This window comes from Cataglyphis hispanica, chromosome 10 (assembly GCF_021464435.1).
Source record: "Cataglyphis hispanica isolate Lineage 1 chromosome 10, ULB_Chis1_1.0, whole genome shotgun sequence".
NCBI lineage: Eukaryota > Metazoa > Arthropoda > Insecta > Hymenoptera > Formicidae > Cataglyphis > Cataglyphis hispanica.
This window is the reverse complement of record NC_065963.1, coordinates 224,795-252,710: the sequence shown is the minus strand read 5'-3', so window position 1 is coordinate 252,710 and position 27,916 is coordinate 224,795. Positions and strand designations below refer to the sequence as shown.

Genomic DNA, 27,916 nt, shown 5'->3' with positions numbered 1-27,916 from the left:
ATATTTATATAAAAATATTTTTATATTTTGTCTTTTTTTGGGATAATTTTACACAATAGAAGAAATAAATATATATTTAGTAATATATTAATATATTAATATGTAATATATACATATAATATAACTTCAAAATTATAATATACAAGTTATACTATACACAGACATTATCTACTGAATACAATATAAGACAGCTTGCGTGAATATAATCACCTTTTAATAGGAAGGCACAAATAACGGATTGTATATACCTTCTAAATAACAAAATTAATGAGAGAAAAAAACAAGCTATGAACATCCTTGCATGACGAAGAACCTATTCAACCAGCCTGGATATGAACCACTGGCAATTGTCTTTGTATCGACGGTGGCAGCAACGCTACCCTCGCATATCGCACATTTTGCTACCCCTGAAGATAGACACGCGGCGGTTCTTGTCCGTCACGTTTTCCACAGCCTGATTTGACACCCTCATGTCGTTGTTGGTGGGTTCTCTATACGTGCAGAGGGCGGAAGTGGTCTTCTCGTTATCGGGCGTGGGGGTGCGCGCGCACTGCTTATCCCCCTCTGTGCCCGGCACGTAATCGAACTGGGAGCGCCGTGGTAGTCGTCAGTTCTGTAAGACGGGGCTAAATTTCATCGCTAAAAAATGGCAATATAATTTGATGAAAAGAGCAAAAAAATACATAATCTATATAAAACGTAAAGATAAAGATTTTTGAGGGTTGGCTTTCATTGTGATAAAGAGTTTCGATCGCAAGCATAATCACGCTGCTTATTGCTAGATTATAGCAAGCACCGATGCGTGAAAGCGTGCTGAATAAAATGACTCAAGCAAAAGAGGGTGCCCGTGTGTATGTGCCAGCTCGATCCGAAAGTATCTAGGAAACATTGAGGAGATCGTTAAATGTTTTGTTAGTAAAAGTGCTGAGGAAAGTGGATATCAACGGTTAGCGGGAATTGACCTAGCTATGAATTTGGTTAAAGTCGACGGACAAGCAAAAAAAATCATCGCGAAGTGAAGGAGTTACGAAATCATGAGCGACTAAAAACGGCTAATTTTATTAGGACTCAGTTTAACAAGGCAGGGTGCTGTGTGGTGTCTTTCCTCAAATCATAATGGCGCCCAACTCCATTTTCGTGGAAACCTGGCGGGCTATGAACGATTGATGCAGAAGTGGATACTTTCGTAAATATCTAAATCCCAATACCTCTATATTATTTGCTTGATACCTTACTAATTCAAATGAACGTATCAGCTAATATCAGCAATCCTGTCAATGCACGATCAAAAAGACAACATGAAAAGAATTCGCAAGAGACATCCACCGAAGAAAAAAAATATTCACGATAATGATAATGTTAGCGTGAGTGTATTTAAATATGATGTTTTTGTCTGAAAGTATTTGGCAATCTCTCTCGCCGAACGTCCAATGAATATCGTCTTTTGAAGAATTTAAGCTAGCGAGATAATGACGGATGACATGTGATTTATTATTGTTCTCGATTGATTAAAGTGGAAGGCAACAATAATATTCGCAAATAATTTGTATTTGAGTTGCAATGTGTATGATATTCGAAAAAGAATGGAATACTGATAACAAATTGACATTTAATCGCATTGTTTGTTTCCGGATATTTGTGTCCGAAAAAATTAAAAAAATTTAAGTCAAAGACAATTTATTGAGTCGTCTTTAAAGCATTTCTTATATTCCATTGCAAGTCCAGCCTTAAAATTATTCTACTAACAAAGTGCACAATGCTGCGTCAAATCGCGGTAAAACACAGTAGATCGATGCGCGATCTCATAAGAAAGTGATAACGACGAACGTATAAAAAGGATCGTGTGATTCGATCTCAGTGGCTTGTACAAAATAACTATTCAACCTGGCGGACCAAGAGGAAGGCGGAAGCTCGGCAGCGATGCAGGGCAAAGAGAGCCCCATTGGGTCCAACACCCAGGAGACTCATCAGTATGTCGGCCCTTATCGGCTAGAAAAGACCTTGGGGAAAGGCCAGACTGGTGGGTGGTGCATCATCTCCCTCTTCTTCTTTCTGCTTTCTCGCTTTCTCTTTCTCTCTCTCTCTTTCTTTCTCTCTTTCTCTCTTTCTCTCTTTCTCTCTCTCTTTTTCCCTTTCTCTCTCATTCCTCTTTCTCTTTCTTTCTCTGTCCTATTCTCTTTATGACACAAAATATCTACCATAATTGTTATCGCAATCAGCGATAGCAAATCATAAAAACGATCACAGAAATGTCTAATTAAATCGGTTCAAACTATTGCAGAAATCTCTTATTTCGTCTTAAACACACAGAAGCAAGTTCTGTGTGTTTAAAACGATATAAGAAATATCGCATATGTATTTTTCATTGATGGAAAATTTGAAAATTTATAACTATATAAAGCACAACTATTTAGAAAACGATGGTTTCTTGTCACCAAAACTGGTTCACATCTGAATGCATTGGTCGATATAAGATTGCTATAAAACTTTTCTCAGGCGATTAAGGATGCCGTTTGTACATTGTAATATAAAATACACGCAACTTTTGTGGATTGTTTCATTATTCTTTACTTATGAAAAAAAATTATCTTTTCAATTTTTTAAATCAGCAAAATGTTGCGAATTTTGGTATTATAACAATAACGAGATCTGCGAGAGAAATTTTTTCATATGTGCAAATGATAATAATAATACATTTACATTTCATAATACATTTTTTAAAATAAGGAATAACTTCATTTTTAGAGCATAAAAACAAAATTAATCACGTTCTACAGTTTTTTCTAACATTGAATACGCAATTTTGGTTTCCGGATTGCTCCATTTAGATTGCTCAATTCCATCAAAATTTTGAGAAGAATGCAGTTAATGTAAGAAGAAATGACTATTTAGTATGGCAAAGTATTTTATCATATTATAACTATAGTATGTGACGTGTTGGTTTTATTACAATCAAAATGTTGTTAAGATTTTCAGCCTTAAAAAGATTTTGTTATATCAACTATGGTTAAGAAAAATTTATATTTTAATATATTCTCTGTTATAGAGTCTCTGAATTAGATCATTAATAGTTTATAATTATATTTTTTTGTGGGTAATAATTTTTTAGATCGCTGAATACAAATCTAATATTAAAACTGACAAATTCAATTTGTATATAAAAATTTCTGAAAAAATCTAAATATTATTAAATTTTGGCATTCATACTAATTCTGTCATTTAAAATTTGTTAATTTTGACATTAGATTTGTATTAGGTGTGCAAATTAATTCGATGCCTTTATCTTTAATCAATTATAATTTTGGCTTAAATTCAAATGTTTTCGTGCTGTTTAGTGAATTTTAAAGTGGTAATTTTAAAGTTTAAAATGTTCTACTAGCTGACAATATAACTTCATAAAATAATCAAACTTTACATCGAACACGATGGCATTCGATAAGCAGCATACAGACACTGCATTCTTTTTGCTTTCTTAATTGAAAAAAAATTCTGCCGAGGCTGCAAAGATGATACGCTTTGTTTTGGGGGATGATGCCGTAACGCATAAAACTTAAAAGTGGTACCAAAGATTTTGGAGTGATAATTTCTGCCTTACCGTTAAAAAACGTTCCGCGCGCCGAAAAAATTTGAAGACGAGGAGCTTGAACAATTATTAAATAAAAATCTTGTTCAGAGTCAAGATGTGCTTACGTTACAATTAGGAGTGACACCGCAATCAATTTTCGTTTGCTTGCATAAGCTTGCATAAGGGAAAAATTCAAAAATTAGGCCGATGGATTCCGTATGAGCTGAGCCGGAACACAAGCAGAGGAGATTCGACTCAACGATGTCTTTGTTAACAAGATACAAAATGAAGAATTTTTTTGTATGAAAAAGTAGAGCAAATCATATTTGCAATCTCGGCAGCATTTTTTTTCAATTTAAAAGCAAAAAGAATGCAATGTCTGCTGCTTGTTAGATACCATCGTGTTTAATGTGAAATTTGATTATTTTATGAAGTTATGTTAAATCAGCTGAGAACATTTTAAATCTTAAAACTTAATTCTAATGTTAAATTTGATCACTTCAAAATTCACTAAACAGTAGATATTTGAATTTAAACCAAAGTTATAATTGATTAAAAGCAAAGGCACCAAATTAATTTGCACACTTAATATTTAACGATCTAAAACTCTTAAAACCCCTTTAAGTTTAAATAAATCTAACTGAAAACTGTGATACAGAGATCTTAGTCAACACAATAAATTTCTCTTAAAGGCTAAAAACTCCAATTTAATTTTGATTACAATATAACTTTTCCAACGTGTCACACACATACTATAGTTATAATATAACAACATATATTAAATTGATAGTTTCTTACAATTTCAACTGCAAATTTCTCAAAATTGTGAAATAATAGAGGAATTTGGAAACCAGAATCGTATTCAGCGTCAAAAAAACTACAAGGAATGACTAATCTTGTTTTCATTTTTTTTTTTTTAGAATTGTGTAATGAAATCAACGCAAATTTCCGGCATATACAATTGAACTATCATTTTGCGGCCTTATATAATAAAAATATCAACCTTATGGCTTATGGCATTGCTAAGTATATTTTTGTAAGCCAACTCGATATGGATATTTGGTCATTTTATCAACTTTCCTTCGTTCATTAATCTATTGTCGTTTCGTAAACATTACTTGGGACTTTTTCATCGTTATTGCTGCACGCTATATACTTTAAAATGTGATATGCAAATTTATCTAAAATATATATACATTCCATATAATTTATTATATATACGTAAAGAAAAATTATAAACAAATAATATTTTGAAAATACTATTTTAATAAAAAATAAATAGGAGGAGAAGGAAGATCGCGGAAGAAAAAATAATTAAATCGTGGAAGAAAAAATAATTAAATACTGGATAAAGAATTATTTATAATATGAATCAAAAAGAGAGAGGAAAATGCGTTTACAAAAAGATCATATATCAAGAATATTTGCAGAGAAGTTAACGCGCGCAGCATTAATTTGCTCTCACTTCGAAGGCATTTGATGCTATACGCTCAATACTGATGACATACTAATTATGTTATACAGCGATTATAGGCATAGAGAGCTAGATATGTTTGAACTTAATTATATAAACATGCAGTAATATCTTGAAATATGTATATAAAAAATATATTATTTATATCATTTATATTGTCATAGAATATTGTAAATTGGCAGGATTAGATTAAGATTAGATTATTTATTTCTCTCTCTCTTCCCCCTTCTCTCTCTCTCTTTCTCTCTCTCTTTTTCTCTCTTTATTTTTAAAAATTCACATGAGTCGACAAAAGAAACAAGGCAATAGAAAAATTGTATCAAAATATTTTAAGAACATCATATAATAGACATAAAAAATTAGAATTTATTCCATATATGTATGTTCAAAAAATAATGTTATCCATTATGCACACATCTAGAATTTTGTTCTTAATTATACAGAAAAAGTTTCAACAGAAAAAGAAAATACGACAAAGCAAAATTCTATCATTTAAAATATCACTAAAATTACTGTTAAAAATCTTATATAAATCACCGTTTATCCGCTTAATAAGAGCTAAAAAAATTGACATAATATGGGAATATTTGATATCTTAATTTTATATAAATATTATATATAATATATTATACATATCAATATATGTATATATATATATATATATATATATATATATATATATGTAATTCGTTTTCTGTGCTTTTCACAAAAAGAAATAATATATATATATATATATATACACCTAAGTCTGTTTTTACACGGTCTTTTTGTACACGGTTTTGATATAACACGGTTTGAAAATTGAATATTTTTAATTTTTTTACACGATTTTATTCCATTTAGCACGATTTGAAATTTTATGTACTTAAATTTTTTTTGTCAAATTTAATTTTTGCGAAGTATGTTCATATCACAAAAAAGTATTTATGAAAGAAAAAAGTCTGAAACCATCGATAGTATCGATAGTTTGCGAACACTAGCTTAAAGATTTAAGTGAATTCCCCTTTAGCGCGTACAAACAATTTTTACTGGTCAAAGCAAATGTGAATAGCACTAATTTAGGGAATTCCCTTTATGTGCATACAATAAAATTTACTGGTCAGAGCAATTGAAACGTGTTAATATTTTGTGAACTGTCAATGCAATAAGACGTGTTTGGTAAAGAAATTTTTTGCAGGCAAATTTGATTTTCCATTAAATTTAATTTTAACGCATTAAGATAAAAGGTAAGCCAAAAAATATTTTGTATTTATTCAGTTATTTATGTTTTTAATTTTGTTAAATATTTTATGTATCCCTAAAAGGAAATGTCAGATATAAAACTAAAACGGAAGGCAATTTCTTTGGAAACCAAGATTAAAATTTTAGATCGCCTTCGAAATGGAGAAGGCTCAACTGCTCTTGGTAAAACGTTCGGTTTAAATGAAGCCACAATAAGAACTATAAAGAAAAATGAAATTGCAATTAGGCAATCGGTGATTTCTGGAACGAACCTATCTGTTAAGTCTTCATCATACACTAGAGATGCTGTTAAAGAAAAAATGGAAAAAGCACTCATAATATGGCTGGAGGAAAATGCCCAAAAAGAATTCCCGTAGACGGAAACAATATCAAACAGCAAGCATTAAGGTTCTATAAAATGATAAAAGACGAACAACCGTCTACATCCACACAAACAACTGCTGAGAAGAGCTACGTATTTTCTGCAAGCACAGGTTGGATGAGGGGATTTCTCCATAGGCATGCGCTTCATAACATAAAAATCAAGGGCGAGATTGCTTCTGGAGATCAGAAAGCCGCCGAAGAATACCAACTAAAACTTAAAAAAATAATAGCGGATGGTGGATACAGTCCAGATCAGGTTTTTAACGCTGACGAAACCGGTCTTTTTTGGAAAAAAATGCCGAGAAGAACATATGTGGCCAAATCGCAAAAAGTGCTGGGGGTTTTAAAGTTGAAAAAGATCGAGTCACATTTTTATTGTGCAGTAACGCTTCTGGAGATCGGATGTTAAAGCCCCTGCTTATCAATCGTGCATTAAAGCCTCGAGCAATGAAAGGTGTCGATTTTGATACATTGCCGGTTAATTGGATGGCCAATAAAAAGCATGGGTGACGACTACAGTTTTCACAGAATGGTTCATTAAATATTTTGTGCCAGAAACTAGAAAATATTTGAATGAAAAGGGCTTAGAATTTAAAGTTCTTCTGTTGGTAGACAATGCACCCGGGCATCCTCAGTTGGAACACGAAAATGTACAAGTTTTGTTCCTGCCACCAAATACCACATCCCTAATCCAACCACTGGACCAAGGAATTATCGCAACATTCAAAACTTATTATATCAAACGAACATTCCAGTACATTTTGGACACTTTGGATAGGGATAAAACTCTAACAGTAATTGATGCCTGGAAAAAGTTTTCTATCAAAGATTGCGTTACACATGCTGCTTTAGCATTGTCAGATTTACGACCATCAACCTTAAACGGATGTTGGAGAGCAATTTGGCCAGAATGTGTAAAAGTAAAAATCCTGTGGAGAAAAATACAAACGAATATCCCAATATAATTGCTTTAGCACACGCAGTTGGTGGGGAGGGTTTTGATGACTTGGTATCTGATGACATTGATGAACTGATGATTGATAAAGTTCTTAGCGAAGACGAAATATTACATTTTGCCTCACAGAATGCTGATGTTATAGAAAGCAGTGATAGTGAAGAACCTGTAAAATTAACTGAAAATTTAATTCAAGAAGGGCTTCAACTTGCAAATAAATTAGGACACCATTTCGTCAAAAATGATCCCAATGTCGAAAGAGCTGCACAATTCCAACGTGAGCTGAATTCTTGTATGGCTCGTTACAAGGAATTATACAAAGAGGTAGCAAGAATTGGCGAACAACGGCTCATAACAGAGTTCATTTTTCAAAATGTAGATGCCGAACGAGCAAGAGAAAGTCCAGTTCAAAATTATTCCAGCGATGATAGTGAATGTATACGCGTTCGAAGCAAGCGAATGCGAATAACTGATGACGACAGCAATTAAATTTATGTTGTTGTATTTATGATTATCACTTATTCTATTTTATTTTATTTTTTACCTTAAAAATTGAATAACCTATTCTTTTCGTTCACAACATAGTTTTTTAGTTCCTGAACTTGCCATACATTTAATTTATATTACTTTTAAGATTAGAGTGCATATCTTTTTTATCATTAATTACTATGCTTGTGAAAATAAGCATTATATATTTGATTTAATAAAATAAACATGAATTCTTGTTCTTAAAAATTCTTGTTTTTCACTAATTTTAATAGGTTTTAGAGATTAGGAACAAATCACCCATTTTTGTATAAGATCAATGTCTTTTTTTACACGGTTTTTTTTTTACACGGCTTCTTCTGGAACCAATCTACCGTGTAAAAACAGACTTAGGTGTATATATATATATATATATATATTATATCATATATAAATATTTTTCCATTAAATTTCCATCTTTTTGTGGAAAGCACAGAAAACGAATTACATAGCTAGTAAATTAGTTTTCTAATAACAAATGTGAGTATAGTTCAAAGTTAAAACTCTCGTTTCTATATTACATCTACTGCATAAAAAAATCTCCTGATAATAATTGTAAATCTTTATGAAGCAATTAATAAGCATTTTTAATTAAACGCTACTGAGGGGACTAGAAAGTAATAATATCGACAACAATAAACGTACCAGAGAAAGAAGGACATGCCGATTTGCAAGTGCGCGCGTGTATATGAATGCTAAAATAAATTGGCAGCATAAAATGAGATATATTTCTGTGCTTCGATTAGAACTTCTCTTATCTTTAATATATTTTTTTAGATCAATATTTAATTTTTTGCCAATGGAACTTTTAAAGTTTATGTAAAAATATAAATTAGTTTTTCGTGATCAGCATATAATTTCACAAAAATTTGTTAATGAATTCACACGAATTGGCTTTCAGCGAATGAGTTTCATAGCGGTCATTTCCTCCGGCAGACTATATCGATCCCGTATGCACCTTGAAAGGGGTGCATGCTCTGGCACGTGACAATACGGTGCGTTAATCATACGAATGAATTCCTCTTCACGCTTCGAATTCTGTGATCCACGCGCAAGCGGGTAATGAAATTGCCCGCTCGTGCTTGTGGCACGGTTTGTATTACAACCAGCGGGATTAGATCTGTCGATGAAAAATCAAAAAGAAAAATATATAACCATTCTTAAAATTTCTCGTTATCTGTTTTCGTAGAAACAAAAGATATTTCAGTAATAAGTTTAATAAATGCAAATTTGGCGAAATGATTACGAGAACTCAATGAAATCAAAAGCATTGAATAAAGCAGAATATTATTTTAATACAATTTAATTCAGAAATATTTTTTTGTAAAACTAATTTCCAAAACTGAAGCAATGATCAAAATGATATGAAGAAAGGAAATTTGTATTGCAAAATGTTCAATCGCATTTCGTGGAATTTACTCTTGTGCATTTAAAACAGATTTAAGATTATTAGACTCAAATACTGAAGAAATTAATCAATTTGCTAATAAAAAGATACTAATGTAATGCACTAATATATTGGTTAATATATCAGCTAAGCATATAATATTTATCTTTCACAAATATTCTAAACTGCATGCACAATGCGTGTATACAAATCTCCAGAAATTTCTTTCTACGAACGCATATATTATTGACGTTAAATCATAGATAAATCGTTGAGGAGAAGTGCATTTCAACTTTCTGGTGTTGCTTAATGCAATAGCCATTAGATTTGACGGGAAACGTTGCGTCCGTTTAACATCTCCACAGAGATTGTCATGTCGTCAATCATTGGAATTTAATATCGGACTTTATTTCATGTGATTCTATTGAGGTTGGCTAAAAGATGATCATCGATCATAAAAAGTGTTTTGGATTATTTATAACTTTACGATATAACGTCACAGAAATGTAACATATTTTTAGACAATATGTAAATAAGCGCATGTAATAGATATAGGGAAGCCAACGTGCACGTGAAAAATTATGTTTCGCTCGAGTAATCAAAAAACATTGATCAATTCGTAATAATCGAGCATCGGCAAGATTACTAACAGCTTTCACATAATCACTATATAAAGCTATGCAATTCTTTACCTAAAATTAAACTTTTTACACCTCCAATGCAATTTTATTAATGCTTAATTGCTTTTCATTATTGCTTTATAATGAACAATTTCCTTCTGTTCTTCTTTTCTCCTTTTTTTCTCTTAAGCACATCTGCTTAAACGGTGTACAACCATTGTCGTCATTTAAGTAGATAAAGGCATATGGCGCGGCTTGTTATAGATTATAGATTATGATTTAAGCCAATTTGCTTCGTAAATCTTAGTCATTACATTAACTCTGTTATTTGAATTATATTTTTTATTGTTATAAAAGATTATAAATTTGATTTTATATCTTCTATTTAATAATATGCTGATTGTGTGTAATGCACAATATTTCTGTCATAGTTACAAAATGATATAGCTACAAAATAATGTAGTATCATTTATTGTTGTAAAATCCGTAAAAATATAGTAAGCAGAAAATTTCTTGTAACTGTAACAAATATTTGTATTATATGCACAAATTAATTCGCGCTTGATTAGAGGCGATATTGAACATTCATATTGTCACCACAAATATGATCATGCCATTATAATATAATAGCGTATAATTAGGAGAATAGTTTGCGAGGATATACTGGACAAATAATAACAAATCTATATTTATATTTGATTAACTTAAATTATTAATATTTTAAAACATCATATGACAAAAATTGATGAAATTATTATAATTATTGAAAAATAATTATATATTTTCTAGTAATAATAATTTTTTCCAGTACAAATCTGTCTCAACAAAGCCCGTGACAAGCTTCTCATGATTTATTAACAATAAGAGAAAAATTCGAAACCAATCGTGAACATATATAATTAAAATTTTAATTATACATACATTTTTCTTAATAATATATTTTCAATTTATTATTATCGCAAAATTGTAAAAAACTATATTATTTTTAAATAATAGTAAAATATAAGATAATTGAGCTGTTTATATGTTCTTTGGAACATAACAATTAAATACTTTTAAAAACCAATAATACACAAAAATCTTTTTTCTTTCATTCATTTTTTCCGTAAGTACTATTATAAGGTAAAGAATTCTGTCTTTTTATTTTAGGATTAGTAAAGCTCGGCGTACATTGTGTATTGGGCAAAAAGGTGGCAATCAAGATTATCAATCGTGAAAAGCTTTCGGAGTCTGTGTTGATGAAAGTGGAGCGCGAAATCGCAATCATGAAACTGATCGACCATCCACATGTGCTCGGCCTTTCGGATGTATATGAAAACAAGAAATATCTGTAAGTTGTCAATAAAAATATAATATTTTTGAAAAACTGTTTTTATTTGTAATTTTGAAAAGCACTAATAAAAAAAAACTTTTATAAATTAAGCAAAAATATTATAATTTGAACATTTTTAAGATATCTTGTTCTGGAACATGTCTCGGGCGGGGAGCTGTTTGATTATTTAGTGAAAAAAGGTAGACTGACTCCAAAGGAAGCAAGAAGATTTTTTCGACAAATAATTTCCGCATTAGACTTTTGCCACAGCCATAGTATATGGTAAGCCGCGTATATCGTACATATTGCATAATAGTTCTTATTTCCCAATTTTCCCACTTAATTATACATATAATAGTCTTTTTTTATTTGTATTATATTTTTTTTTCTCGTATATATATATATATATAAAATGTAGTTTTATATATACTTTTTTTGTTATTTTTACAGTCATAGAGATTTAAAACCTGAAAACTTATTACTGGATGAAAAAAATAATATTAAAATAGCGGATTTTGGGATGGCATCCCTACAACCCGCGGGCTCTATGCTGGAAACCAGTTGCGGATCTCCTCATTACGCCTGTCCTGAAGTTATTAGAGTAAGAGCTTTTATTATAATTAACTTTCTCGATAATAATTAATCAATATCAAGTTACAATTAATCAATATCAAGTATAATAAATTAAACGAGTAGTAACTGAACATATTTGATATGTTTTGAGATGATTTTGATATTATTTCAATGTGGCGTAATGTAACATAAAATTTGTCGCTTCTCTTTTTTTGCAGGGTGAAAAGTATGATGGTAGAAAAGCAGATGTATGGTCCTGCGGAGTAATACTTTATGCGCTTCTGGTAGGTGCTTTACCTTTCGACGATGACAATCTGAGAAAATTACTAGAAAAAGTTAAACGCGGACTGTTTTATATACCGCATTTTGTACCGCCTGAGTGTCAGAATTTGCTCAGGGGTATGATAGAAGTTGATCCTGAGAAAAGACTAACGGTAAGATGTTATATATCTCTTTTTAGATTGTAAACAATTTTTTAAAAACGTATATTAAAGCTATTAAATATGTTTACTAATGCTGAAACATTTTGTAAATAAAATTTGTAAATAAAAATCAATGTTATTTCTTTTTAGTTAGCGGAAATAAATAGACATATCTGGGTAACGGCAGCGGGTAAAGGTGAACTGGAATTGGAGTTGTCGATGATGGATGTAGTGCAAACGCACGTTATTCCGTCCGTGGATGCGATTGATCCCGACGTGCTACAAGCGATCGCAAGTCTTGGTTGTTTCAAAGAGCGCGATAAACTCATTCAGGAACTGCTCAGTCCAAAGTAAGATGATTTCACTCTGGTAGAAAGACATTATATTCCACTTCAATCTGTCTAAATTCTGTTAAAAATATATTATAAAAAAATAATTTTGCAAAATAAATAAAAAATTTTCTTTTTAGTCACAACACAGAAAAGGTGATATATTTCCTATTGCTGGAGAGGAAGCGAAGAAGACCGGCGTGCGAAGACGAGCTCGAAGTAATGAGAGGAGGCATAAGATCCGCAGGACAATTAGAAGCTGATCCGCCGAGAAAACGAGTGGATACATGTAGAGTGAACGGAAGTACCGCGCTCAATCTTGGACAAATCAGTTACGGATCACCTTTGACGCCTAGAAGACAGTCTAGGTATACTCGCATATATTTGAATTGAAAAAATGACAATAACATTATGACAAATCATGAAATCCTTCTTTATCCTAAAATTTCATGGTGGAAAATGAGCTTTGTAATTAATCTTTGTATTTTGCGGATAAAACTTATGTACTTAATGAAAGAATTTTGTAATTTTTCAAGCAGCTATGGTTTATTTCAAATCACCATCGCGTGATAGCATCATTATGTCTCGTGTTTCGTATCAAGTCATATGTGTTTCTTTTATGTCGCTTTTTTCTGTCAAATTTAAACATTGCGCAGTTAATTAACTCTCGCATCATACTTGCAAGCTTGAGCTCTTTTATATAAAATATAACTCGAATTATGTTTCGATTCTTTCATTTTGTTCGATTAATACCAATGGGAACATTAATTAAATCATTTAACTTTGTTATGGTTTAATTCATATAATTTGCTATTTCCTTAATTACGTTTTTAATTGTTGCAGCATGAGACACCACGCGCGTCGATCACCAAGCACAGGCGGGTGTCACACTCATAGCTCGCATTCACACACGTCAACGCCGGGTAGCTCACCATTGCATGCGCCTGCAGGTCTATTGAGTCCCCACAGAGTACCGATATCACATGTGGGGCAAACGGTTACCAGTAGTCCACACAGATTGTCCATCGGCAGCAGTACTACTACTACTGCTGGAAATGGCAGTCCCACGAGTCAGAATGTATCGACGCCACCATCAGCGTCGGCACTCACTAATGTCGGCATTGAATTTAATGAGATGCAACCCGGTGAGTTTATTAGTATTACAAATTATGTCTTATTTTTGTCTTTATTTTGCAAGAATACTTTTATTTCTATCAGTCTTAACATTATCAATAATATTGATAATCTTTGTCAATAACATTGTTTGTATTGTTATTTTTATATTTTTAATTTGCTTGGTTTTAATACTTTTTGATGATGTACACTATTTTACATTTGTTACTTGATTACGCATGTATAAAAGAAAAATGCCAATACAGCATGATCAAAACAGCATTTTTATTTTATCTAGGTTGAAAGAATAGAATTGAAAAAATATTATAGGAATAAGAAAATTTTTCTTATTTTTAAAAAATAAAGAATACGGAAGTTAATTAGTATATATTATGCTTTTTCTTAATTAATGTACAAATGCTTTTCACAGTAATTTTTATACAAATTTTGTTCTTAAATTTTTATTTTATACAAAAATTAGCATATTTTAATACTAAATTATATAGTATAATTTTAATATTAAATTATATAGTGTAATACTAAATTATATAATTTTTTCTATTAATTATATATTATATAATAATATATATAATTAAATTTTTAATATATATAATTAATATATATATTATAATATGATATAAATATATTATGTAATAATATATTTTTATACCATCCGTCAATCTGTTTGTTCTGTATAAATGTTTTTTTCAAACATTTTCAATTGTGGTGTTTGTACACATTGTACAAATATGTACATATTGTAAATGTGCGTGCGTGTGTGTAATGGCTATATTGATACACACTATATGATGATTATATTGATCATACAAAATGAATAATAATTACTTATGTTAATTGTACTGCTCTTATTGTTTGAGATCATAGTAAATGTTGGTATTAACTTGTATACTTCATGGGCCATTTTCTTTTTAGCATATATTATAGAGAGTATAAATAATAGACACCTTATGTATGTGCGTGTGCATGTGCGTGTGCGTGCCTGTACATCTGTGTGTATGTGCGTGTACGTCTGTGTGCGTGTGCGTATGCATGTACGTGTGCGTGTGCGTGTGCGTGTGCGTATGCATGTGTATGTACGTGTGCGTGTGCGTGTGCGTGTCGTGTATGCCTGTATGTATGTGCGTGTACGTGCGTGCGTGCGTGCGTGCGTTTAATAACTTTGAATAAATTTTCATTGTTATTAAGCATTCATTCATTAAAAGCTACTTATAAATTATTATTAAAAGTTTATTAAAAGAGAAATTTAAGTATCTAAGTATAACAAAATTATTTATTTCAAACTTTTTTTGTGCGCAAAATTTCAAACCATATATTTTATATAAGTTTACTTTCTTATGGTAACCATGAGATAAACGCGCGGGCAAAGGAAGGGTAGATTCCTTCTTCCTGCTCCTCTTCCTCCCCAAAAAACTAAAGTAATCTTAATCTATTCCTGATTTTAAATTGAAATTAGGCTTGAGTTATATTAGCTCTTTTTGGAGTAGGAGTGCAAGGAAAAGGACTAAGTCCTTTCTATGCCTTCATATTTATTTAAATATTGATTTTTTAATCTTAATAAATATTTAATAAAGTATTTAGGTAAAATAAAATAGCATATAATTTTTTATATCTTATTAAATAATAGTAACATAGTGACAAGTTAATGTAAATAAAAAGAAATTCTTATTGTTAGCGGAACAATAATTTGGAAGCGTATTGACAATGATACAATAACGAAAAAATAAATAAAAAAATATAAACACACAGATAGAATATAATGAGAAGGTGATATAGAAGTACGAAAAGTGTAAAAGATACTTAAAAGTAGGACCTCAGGATCCAAAAGAGACAGCATCATATAATTTAAAGTTTTTTACTTAACATTTCATAAAGTAGCATATTCATTCTCTATAATTTATGTAAAAAAAATAATCCCCCACTCTGTAAAATGTAAGTTAACGGCCGTATTCGACAGAGAAAGTCAATACTCGACATTGATTTGTTGGTTTTAAAAGTAAGAGCCAATCACGTTCGATTGCTACGGAGTGATTTTCTCTGTTGAACATCCAATGTCAATATTTATCAAGATTACTACTAAGCCTGTGGCAGATCATATTATGCTAAATGTTTCTGTGTTTATTGCACAAAATTTTAGGATTGTTTATCAATATTCAAATAGAAATCTCCCAATGCTATCATACAAATAGAAATCTCTAAATGCAATCACGCAAATTTTAGTATCTCCGATATTACGTCTTAACATAACACACAAACGTTGTTTTTCTGATTTATATATAAAACTTGCATTGTAATTAAACGAAAGTGCATAATTTTATTTTATGTGATAATTCTACTTTTTTCAACTAATAATAGTAAAATAACAATTGTATTTATAAAAGTTTGAAAAAATAGATATTTAATTGCAAAAAGAGTAAGTTTGATTATTAGTATTGTTTTAATGTGTTTAAGATAAGCCAAGTATATGTTTTCAAAACGTAACTTGTTTCACAATAGTTGCGGTTGGTATTACACCACCAGGATCGCCTCACACAGGAGCAGGATCTGGAGCTCATCATTGGAAATCGAGATTGACCACGTTCAAGAATTCTTTTCTAGGCAGTCCTAGGTTTCATCGTCGTAAATTGCTCACTAATACCGAGGAGGTAATGTAATAATAGATAATAAACATCTAATTAATTTTTTTTATAATTTGTACACTATAACGTTATATCTCAATTATAATATATGATTATTTAAATTTTAGATGAGCTTAATATAATGCTTAATACAATTTAAAAATTAAAAAATATTTGTCTTAATACAATTTAAAAATCAATAAATAATTTTACGTACAGTGAAATTCCGTTGAAGATCAGTTAAAAACTTTAGTGCAATATAATGAATAAATTATAACATTTCTGTTATATTTATCAGAATAGATTATTTCCTGGAATTAAAATTTGATGAGCACTAAAAATATGTAAAGTGTTTATAAAATATCAAATTAATTTTATTCATATATCTCAGGAGGAATCACAAAGTAAGCTTCCTACTGCATATAGGTACACCTCACACCAGATTCTTCTCCGGAACTAACAAAGAAATCATGGTTTGGTAGTTTGATGACTACAGAAAAAGATGAGACTTTTACCGTCCTGGTTAAGGGAAAACCGCTGGCCAGTGTCAAGGCTGATCTGATCCACGCTTTCTTATCGGTAAATTTATCGAGGTTATCATTTTGATCTAAGTTTAATTAATGTAACCAATATTTATTTAAAATATATTTTAATAGCATCTCTCCTAAATAAACATTAGCCATAAAAATTTTGCGATTTGCGATATAAATTGACCGATCTTGTTTAATTTATGAATTAATGTATCTGCTAAATTAATCTGCTAAATCTCTTTAATATTTAATATTTTATTCTGGGACAAACTTTTGTGCAGATAGCAGAATTATCTCACAGTGTGAGCTCACCGATGTCGTTCAGAGTGGAATATAAAAGAGGTAGCACCACACCTGCCATGTTTCAAAGACAAGTGCGATTTCAAGTTGATATTAGCGCGATCTCGAAGCAACCAAACGAGCCTCTTTTCGCTATCACGTTCACATTATTGAGTGGTAAGTACAGCCTTTATTATAATAGCATTTTTGCAATTTTCTTTTCCAATTAGAAATGTCGTTTTTTAAATTGAATATAATATAGAAATGTATATAAACTAAAAGTTTAGACTGTTTTTTAATTAGTTTAAATTTTTAGTTTCTTTAAAAAGAGGTACAAAGCTTTCGCGAAAATACGCAATAAACACTAGATAGATTGTTAGAAATATTTTACTATTTAGTGTTTGGCAATTATCCAAGCGCAACTAAATCGATGCTCTTCTTGACTCAGTTAATATATATACAATCTTACATCTTATCTGCATATGTATATTCTACTTAGATCTTGCACGATATGTCCGTAGATTCTTTTGACGAATTATTCAGCTTCATGTGGCCGACGAGAATAAATATTTAGTTATTTATTTAGCTCATAAATTCAACTTGTCAGGATCGTATTTATAATCTCATTTATGATAATTATATATATTCTTTATAATATGAAATCCAAGTATATTTTAAGAAACGAAAATAATCTTTACTTCACACACAGAAAAATTTCTTTAGATTTAATAAATTTTGTTGAAACCATAAAATCATAATGCTTGGTCCATACTAATGTTTGAAGTAACAAATATGATTGTTTAATTTTCAAACAACATATTTATTTACTTCAAATAAAATGAATATTGAATATTGGCTTGTATTAATTTATATGCCATAAACCTTACGATAACTGTTACTTCTAGTGGATTATTTTTAGCGCTTCTGTTGGTATAATTTTCATAGCTTGCTGTAACCTTCAAATAGTTAGTCCAAAAACTTTTCAATAAATTTTTTGTTTTTATCTGTTTTTGATTGTCAAACCGCCAAACACATACACCACTTTTACAAACATCTAACAAACTGCTTTGTATAATCATAAGACTACTATGAATTTCCTATATATCATCCATAACTCTTTTATACATCTATATAAAGACATGGAAATTTCTCTTCCTTTCTGCAAAATATTGTCTTTAATTTCAATTTTGTATTTGAAATAGTTCTTAAGTATTACGCTATAAAAGATCTTCCCAGAACTTCAACGATTCAATGAATTTTAATTTTTATTTTATGAAGACTATGACATTGATCTTTAATGGATTTGCGTTTAAACTTTTAGGTCTATCGCACACAAATTCAATTGCATATGCATAGTATAAGATCAACTGGTCTAATGAACATGTTATGTAAATCAATATGGTTTAATGCTCAATATGCTTCTGGATCCAGTCAATTTTATGTTATACATATGCAGCTATGTCAATTCGCGATGGCTGTAATGGTGCGGTCCTATGATATGGAACTTATGCGCAATGCGTAATTGATGGACCAAAGTCTGTCTACTCGCACACATTCCGCCAATTACGATTCGTTGAAATATATTTTCTACTGTCCCATGGAGCAAAATTCGCGGAAGCGCAACTTACGCTTATCAATCAATAAGACTCTTCTTATAGATTCTTTCATTGCATTTATCGGAATAGAGTATATTATTGGCTTACACAGATTACGCTTCCGCGTTTTTCGTTACATGGAACAATAAAGACAAAACTTATGAGGATCGGAATCATACATACATGCATACATCTGTCAAAATTCACATATAATATATAAACTGTCAATATAAGTTCTGAAAAATTATTTATCATTATTTGCAGATTATTGAAAAAATTAAAACAAAATTGGTGTGCATTTCAAAAGGAACTACGTTGCAAGATTGCAAAATTTTATTCATTGTATATAATCGCAAAAAGAATTAAAAATAATAAAAAACAAAAATATTGGGTACGATCTATTTAATTTGGGAAGAAGATTACAACAAAAAGCAAATGAGAATTTATTTAAGAGGATTTCCGTGAGAAAGATAAATTGTAAAAATTTTTAATTCAAAATAGAACTTCCATGAGACACGCTCAAATATGTTTGAACCCTATGACGTCTGTCGACTTCTTTTTTCTTATTAACATGTACACAAGTTTACAATTAATAATAATTAATTATTTAATAATTCTATTAATTCCGCACAATCATTGCAGATAAATAAAAACTTGCGGATAGAAATCGGTGGAACGAATGTAAAAAAGATTAAACCAACCACGAGTGTTCCGCCATTCCGCATTGCGCATACGTTCCGTACCATGGAAGTGCACCATTAGTTTTGGCAGCTTTGTATATTCTTTTCAGATTTATTTCCGTATCTTTTTCTTCTATGGCATAACAAACCTAAAGAGGTCCTTGGCCTCATGGAGCGTTCGCCTCCAAATTTCGCAGTCCTCGGATTTATCCCTCCATTTTCTTATTCTCAGGACTTTTATGTCCTCCAGAACTAAGCACAGCGGTTTCTTGGTCTTCCTCTCTTGGTCTAACGCTGTGTATGTCGCCAAATAACGCCCTCCTACATTCTGCTTCTCCATTCTACATGGCCCAGCCATCTCAATCTGCTTATCCTAATGTGCAATTCAACGTCTGTATCTTCAAAGAGATTGATATAGCTTGTTAAATTTTCTTTTGTAGTCGTTTTCACTTATTTTATTCACTCCAAAAATTTTCCTCAGTGTTTTCCTCTCGAAAATTCCAAGGTTTGCCATATATCTGTTTCAGCGTCCAACATTCCGCGCCATATGTTATGATAGATCTAATAAAAGTTTTATATGTTATTATTTTGTTATTGGTTGTTCTTGATAATTCTCTAGACCTGAATAGTGGCGCGAGGCTAAAATATGCTCTGTTGGCTTAAATCAATCTTCTCTTGATTTCTGTATATTCATTGTTGTCTTCTGATATAATTGAGCCTAGGTAAGTGAACTCGCTGATTACTTCAAAAGAATATTGCCATATAATTATTCTTTGTTCAATCCTTCTCTTTGCTTCCTGAGATCTGGATACTACCATAAATTTAGTTTTGTCTGCATTGATTTGGAGACCCACTTTCCTTGCCTCTTCCTTGATTCGAAAGTCTCTTTGACTACTTTTAGGCTTTTCCCTCGAGGTTGTCCGCATAGCCCAGAATCTGGTAACTATAGTTTAGGCGTTTCTTCTGTTTGTTCATTACTGCTTCCAATACCAGGTTAAATAGGCAATAGATAGACATCGAAGCCTATTACCTTGCCTGACTCCTTTATCTATATTTAATATTTCCGAGATTCCATCATTGATCCGGACACTCCCTTTGGATTCTGACATCATAATTTTACATGCTTGAACTAGCTCATCTGGTACTTCTTATTCCCATATGCCATTTTAAAATTTTTTACTTTTTAAATTTAAAAATAACATCATAAATGTAATGTACTATGCTAAAAGTATATATGCTTCGTATCACACTCATTTTACGGCACTTTATTAACTGTCAAGAGAAAAGCATAGTTTTCGGACAATTTTACTAATGTGCTAAGGCGATTTATAGTGTTATTTTATTATATATTTTTATTTAAAAATACAACACAAGAATTCTCAGCATGTCATTCTCTCCTCTGATGTCATAATTTCAATATGGCCGCAGTGATTACTCAGGAGCCTTGATATACATTTATTACTAAAATTTAATAAGTAAATAAGTTTGTGCACGAATATCCACGCCATGGTTCTTCATTTGCTAGTTATCCCACTTAATTATTAGTACTCTGAGCCTATTGCCGTTATTATCGTTTTTTTACTGCGGAGTACATGCGTACGCAAGAAAGAGACTTTTCCCTTTCTTTTCTGATAAAATTCTAACTTAATCCAAACTTAATTTTTATTTACAAAACAAATTAGTTTAAATTGGGCTAGAATTTTGGAATAAGGGTTGCAGAGGAAAAGGCGAAGCTTTTTTCTGCCTACGCATTTATTTTACAATAAAATAAAACAATAAAATATTTCTGTTTCCATTCAAAAACTCATGTTGTCACATGTCAAAAATTGTTTAAGAATTGGCAAAAATAGGTGAAATTTGTTGATGATAGTGTAATAATCATAATGAAGACAAAGAAGCATATACTACTGTTCAAGTATTGTAGTATATACTAACAAAAAATGTCAATAAAGAAGTTTGAATAAAGCAATTCGAAAAATTGAATATTATCAGGAAAAAAAATGAATTATTTTAAAGTGTCATATCTCAGAAATTAATGGAGTCCGAATGATTTAAATTATACGTGCTTCAGAATTCTATCAACTATAATATGTATATATATATATATATATATATATATATATATATATATATATATATAATATTATAGTTGATAGAATTCTGAAGCTACGTATAATTTGAATCATTCGGACTCATTAATTCTATATATATATATATATATATATATATATATATATATATATATATATATATATATATATAGAGTAGCTTCAAACTCATGTAACTCGGTCAAAAAAAAATTGTAGAAATATTTAAAAAAAGCATTTTATAGGTAAAATGTTGTAATTTATGGTAGTTAAGTTGATTTTTTCGAAAAAAATTTTTTTATCGAGCTGCAGAGTGTCAAACTGTACGTAATTTTAAGGAACAAAACAATGTGTTTCTTTTTTGCGCACAACACAACACAAGGAAGATAAAAATACAAAGAAGACATAATTTTTTTACATCACCGATAGTGCGTTAAAGTTGAAACTTCGTTGAAGCTTTAAAATACTTTTTTAATTTTTTATCTACGATGTTTATTCGTCGATTTGAAAATGGCCCAATTTTTAAGATATGAAAAGTGTTCCCTATTTTCTTTTGAGTATTGTATACAATATATATATATAAGAGGATTCAGAACAACCTGATGTCCTTGAAATGTCATATTTTTTTAACAAATTCCAAGTCGTTTTGTCTTTTACAAAATTTTATTTGAAGCTTAGTTTTAGGACTCGTATAGTTTTTAAAACATTGAACGAGAAAAGTTTACTGAATTAAATATAATTTTCCGTATACATTTAATAGAGTGTATTTTTAGCGGATTAATTTATTTAAACTTGGCAAATAAAATGCGAGGAGCGGTATCCTTTCTCCGCTTACATGTAAAAATCATAACTTTTTATAATTTTTATAATTTTGATAAAAAATCACTATATTATTACTAATATTTACTATTATTAGCTCCTCGCATTTTATTTGCTAAATTTAAATAAATTAATCTGCTAAGAGTACACTCTATTAAATGTATACAGAAAATTATATTTTATTCAGTAAACTTTTCTCGTTGCTATTATTAAAATTACTACAGTTTAAATTATTCTTATGCGAAAACTTGCAAACTCATGCACAACCGTATAATTATATATCTCATTTTGTGTCCAAAGCATAGGAAAATATGGGATGGATTTCACTTCGCACAGAAAGTTGTAAACCCATGAGAAATCATGTAATTATAAACCTCGTTTTTTGCGTCCGAAACATAGAGCGATATGAGATGGACCTTGCTTCGCGTAGAAAGTTGTAAACCCGTATAAAATCGTATATAATCCATATAACTCGATAAACCTTTTTCATTAAATATCTAAAAAATCATACGAAATCGCCAAATTAAACAAAGTAAATATTCATCACTCAGTAAATAATCAGCACTCTCGCCCTTACAACATATATCAAGATCAAAATCATCAGCGAGGTATCCACTAATGTAAATAATAAATTACCATGTAAAATATAAATTACCATTTATATACCATAAATAATTACCAATTATTATATTTTTTACCATTTTCTCTTATAAAATGACTTTTTTATAGAAGTCATGAAAATTATTTTTAGAAGCTTTCATTTTAACCTGAAAAAAATTTTATACAAAGTTTCAAAATCGAAGCTAGGCTCTTTTTGAAACTCCACCCAAAGTATTTTATTACTTACAAAAACTTCTTACATATGTATATCCACCTTTTTGACATAATTGCCATCCGAATTGAGGCACTTGTCGTAGCGCGGCACAAGTTTTTGTATGCCTCAAAGTACGGTGCCGCCAAAATGAAATTTCAGCCAATTCCTAGTATTGCTCATTAATTTCTCGTTGCTCTTGAATTGCTGCATTTCTAGCCATATTTTTATGCGTATGAACAGATGAAAATCATTCAGTGCAAGGTCCGAGGTGTAGCTGTACGATGAATAGTCGAATTTCCAAGGATAGAATCTGCCCATATTTTCAATTGGCTAATTGGGAACTAGAACCTTCTGTTTCTGTTATATATATAATGTATACTTAAGTTTTTAAGTTTTTCTGTAAATAAAAATAGAGACAAATCAATTAATAAAAAAAAAAAGAAAAGACCAATTGGAGCGTAATATAGGCTTTTTTTTCTTTCTTTTTTTATTGATTTGTATCATTTGAACTTCGGTTTATTGAATTTCTATTATTACAAATAGAGAATGTCAAATTAAGAATACAGTTGATTATAATGCAATTGATCAACATTCGCAGGAAACATTCGAAGATTCAGACGAGTGTGTGAGCATATTCAATCGCAAGTGTGTTCGAGAAATGTAGGTATAAGCTTGGGAGGACAAAATAGAGCTGCACCTCCTAGTCCGAGAGCCTCCAGGAAATTTACCACGGAAATGAGTGAAAGCTCCAGCTGCGGCAGCGACACCAGCGAACGGCTCTTCCTTAGTCCTCATCCAGCTACCAGACAGGTAGTCTGTTTTAACAAGGTAGTGCATCATCTCCATTATCTTTGTCATCATTAACGTAAATAATATCGATTTCTTAATTACTAAATCATTGCTAAACCAAGTTAAAATTATTTATTTCATTGCACCAAGTTTTGTAAAACATAAAATCTTATTTTGTTTAGAAAGCCCTGAGAAAAGTCATTCATATATATATATGATTAAATATATAATTATATCTATATAATTATATACGTTCTTTCACACACACACACACACACACACACACACACACACACACGCACGCACGCACGTACGCACGCACGCACGTACGCACGCACGCACGCATGCATATACGCACACATACGCATCACACACATCGCACATCATGCAGCATCATGCGCACGCGTCGCACGCACGCACACTCGTGTGTGTGTGTGCGTGTGCGTGTGTATGTATGCGTGTGCGTGCGGTAAGTGCGTATGCGTATGCGTGTGCGTGCGTGTGTGTGTGTATGTGTGTGTGTGTGTGTGTGTGTGTGTGCATACGACTGCTTCTTTCTCTTGTATGACTTCTATCGGTATACACAATAAAAATAATTAAAAAATAATTAGAAAAATAGTTCTCTTTTTTTATTAAACCAAGAGTTTAAAAAAAAAATAAGAAAAAAATGGCTTTTATATGTTATATAATTATGTATGCATATAGCCAATTTTTTATATATAATTAATTTTTTTTACTTTTTAAATTTTATTTTATTTAAAAAATATAATACAAAAATTATTTTTTATATTATGTTATTATTTTATTATTATTAAATTATTTTATATATAAATATATATATTTATGTTTGATTATATGTATATGTGGATTTTTTCCCTGATGCTACAATTTATTCCGCAAGAAATAGAAACTTTATTTTAAAAGAATTTTTTTTATATTTAACTTGAGCCTATTTAACTCGAGTCAATGCTTCAAATTATGTGAAATTAAGCGCTGAGCACTGTTTTTCCGAATTTAACTTATTATAGTATGCTTTATTTTAAACTTCCATAACTTTTTTATAATTTAATTTTTATAATTTAAGGATTAAGTATTTGAAAATAAAACTCATCATATTTCTTTATTATTAAAAGATAAAATTTATTAAAATTTAATTTATATTTCTTTTATGAAGATATTGTATGAAAGTGGCAAATATATAAGATTATAAATATTTATTGGTATAATTAAAAGCTTATATACTTTAGTATTTTTTAATGATATGATAACACTCAAATCAATCAAATTCATCAAGTTAACAAATCTTGAAAAATACCAAAATGTCCGCATATTAGCAGTATAATTGAATCTATGTATACAGGATTATTCTCAGAGATTACTCGACAAATTGCGGAAGCATATTGTACAAATGCAAATAAGAAAAAATATCATATAAACTTTGACTAGAGAAATGCTTTATTACAAAGTTATAAGCAAATATTGAAACGGAGCATGAAATAGATATCCATTGATTTTCCACTGTACAGTATATGAAAAATCGAACATATTTAGTGCAGAATATAAAAGATCGAACATGTTATCTTATCTGTGTATTCATATTATGTTTATTATTTTTAAAAGATTCAGTATGATTGTTAGTTTTACATAAATAGCTATTAGATTTTAATAGTTGTGTGAACTAGCAACTACTAAGCAACTACTCAAAATGCCAAGAATATTCTTAAATGAGGAATATACTGATATATACTGATTCTGCACAATAGAAAATCCGTGTTACTTGTTTTATATTCTGTTTTAATATCTACTTGTAACTTTGTAATAAATATTTCTCTCTGTAATAAAATATTTCTCTCTATCTAAACTTTGTATATTTTTTCTTGTTACTATTAATAGAATATCCTCCCGTAATTTATCGAGTAAACTCTGGAATAACCTGTATATGTATCTTTGACAAATAAAATCTCAAAACAAATGCTTGTTAATGTTGTCTTTTGTTTTAAAAATCCAATTACAGCGTTATTGACATTTGACATGCTTACATTGAGCGCTTATAGCGGTGTAGCTAGTAAAAAGATAGATCTATCCATTCGCTCGTTCAATGATGACTCATAAAACGAATAGATCTACCCGATCAGTCGGCAAAATGTTAACTAACATATTGTGTGTGCCTGTCGATTTCAGATCGACTCGGATATTGAGTCGGATACTTCTGTGTTTGACGTAAAATCACCAACTCGCGAAAACGGTAGAAGAAGCTCGACGTCGACAAATAACAATAATGCCCTACCAGGCGACACAACATCGACGCCAGGCAGCTCGCCGAAAGCAGTGCGAAGTAATTCAGAAAGCCAGAACACGCCTGAGAAGAAATGTGTCACCACAATGAGTGGTAACAACATAGCGTGATACTGTCAGAACCTTCGCTTTGAATTCCGATCAAGCCTGAAGAACTTGTGGGACAGTGCTCAGAGATTCTGGTGAGATTTCCTTTGATGAACGCTTAGAACGTTTTAACAGAAAAGGCGTATAAATCACATTTATGCAATGTCATTGCAACACAGAAGATTGAGGTCTAACATTATATATGAATATTTCCATCAGTAAGCGAGAAGATCAAGGGGCGACAATGGGGATACTGCAGTCATTTGTTATGTGAACGAGATTTGAAACATCGAAATCTTTAGTGCAAATTCTATATTTACTTTTCATTTTCGGAATTAAGACATGCTTGATTGTGTTTCGAGAAATACATGCATAAAATTTTCTTTGAGCAATTCGAATCTAAACCATATCTAGAAGTTAAAATATAATATATAAATGTAGATATCTCATATTACTGTTCTGTTCATAAAATAAATAATTCTCTGCAAAAGAGATATTATTTCTAAATCGCCTCCAGGTAAAATCACCATGAATAAAATCAGTGGTGTGTATGTTAATAAACAAGCCTACACGATGCGACACAAATGAAGAATCACGAAGAAAAACGAAGAAAGGGATTCAGGAAATGAAGTGTAAAGTATATTAAAGATGATGTGTTTGTTATAAATAGAGAGAGAGAGAGAGAGAGAGAGACTCTTAAGTGCAATGATATAACATTAGTATTGTTTTTTTGTCACATTAGATATTATTACAAAATGGCATTTCCCTGTACAATAATTACTGATTTTCATCTGTTAAGTTTATAAATAATGTTTTTGCATTAGGCATGTTTTATTCGTTAGCTAGAAAAATTACAAGTGCCGTTGCTCGGAATACGTTATTGTTATTTTGATAAATTATAAATTATGTTATGCAAATTCTAATTTCTGCTCACTCATATTTTGTTATTATAAGTTATAATGTAATCTTTTTATTGATTTTATAATTTTATTATATCAAAACAAGTTAGCTAAATTCATACCAAATGCATTCCCACATCCATTGAAAAATATGAACCTGGTACAATCGAATTCAAAAACCGCGCGTCGAGAGATTCTTTCCACGCACGATGAAAAAAAAGCAAATTTTCATATAAATATTAAAAAATATTAATAACAAAAACAAACATCAATCTCATATTATTATGCGCGAGAAAAAATGAGTATATCCATATATATCATATATCCCCGTATATCATATATACAGGGTGTCTCAAAGTCGGCGCATTACTTGCTAATGACAAATTCTTGAGATCATTTTTTTTAGTAAAAATGTTGAGGAAAATCATCATTTTTTGTAAGTTTCCAATTTTTACCATCATATAGCCTTGTAAATAAGCTTAAATTCAGCATAAAATTCTATAAAAGTAAACTTTATCTAACAAAT

General features: G+C 30.5%; 1 protein-coding gene across 2 annotated transcripts; it reads left to right on the top strand.

The window, feature by feature from the left end:
- Window positions 1-721: 721 nt before the first annotated feature.
- LOC126852240 (serine/threonine-protein kinase BRSK2) lies at window positions 722-27,916 on the top strand. Of its 2 annotated transcripts, none has more exons than XM_050596827.1 (13): window positions 722-2,020; window positions 11,281-11,461; window positions 11,585-11,725; window positions 11,894-12,044; window positions 12,235-12,450; window positions 12,589-12,788; window positions 12,908-13,135; window positions 13,611-13,912; window positions 16,395-16,543; window positions 16,943-17,095; window positions 17,328-17,502; window positions 23,919-24,130; window positions 26,291-27,916. In XM_050596827.1, the coding sequence occupies exons 1-13, from the start codon at window positions 1,921-1,923 to the stop codon at window positions 26,513-26,515; spliced, it is 2,433 nt and encodes an 810-aa protein (XP_050452784.1). In that variant the 5' UTR covers window positions 722-1,920; the 3' UTR covers window positions 26,516-27,916. The 2 variants fall into 2 exon arrangements, with proteins under 2 accessions (XP_050452784.1, XP_050452783.1); XM_050596826.1 differs by having other exon boundaries at window positions 23,919-24,148; window positions 26,291-27,913.

Coding starts and splice junctions, on each gene's coding strand:
- LOC126852240 (XM_050596826.1), top strand. CDS start 1,921: ATGCAGGGCAAAGAGAGCCCCATTGGGTCCAACACCCAGGAGACTCAT. Junction 12,789..12,907: donor CAGGAACTGCTCAGTCCAAA/GTAAGATGATTT, acceptor TTTTCTTTTTAG/TCACAACACAGAAAAGGTGA. Junction 13,136..13,610: donor ACGCCTAGAAGACAGTCTAG/GTATACTCGCAT, acceptor TAATTGTTGCAG/CATGAGACACCACGCGCGTC.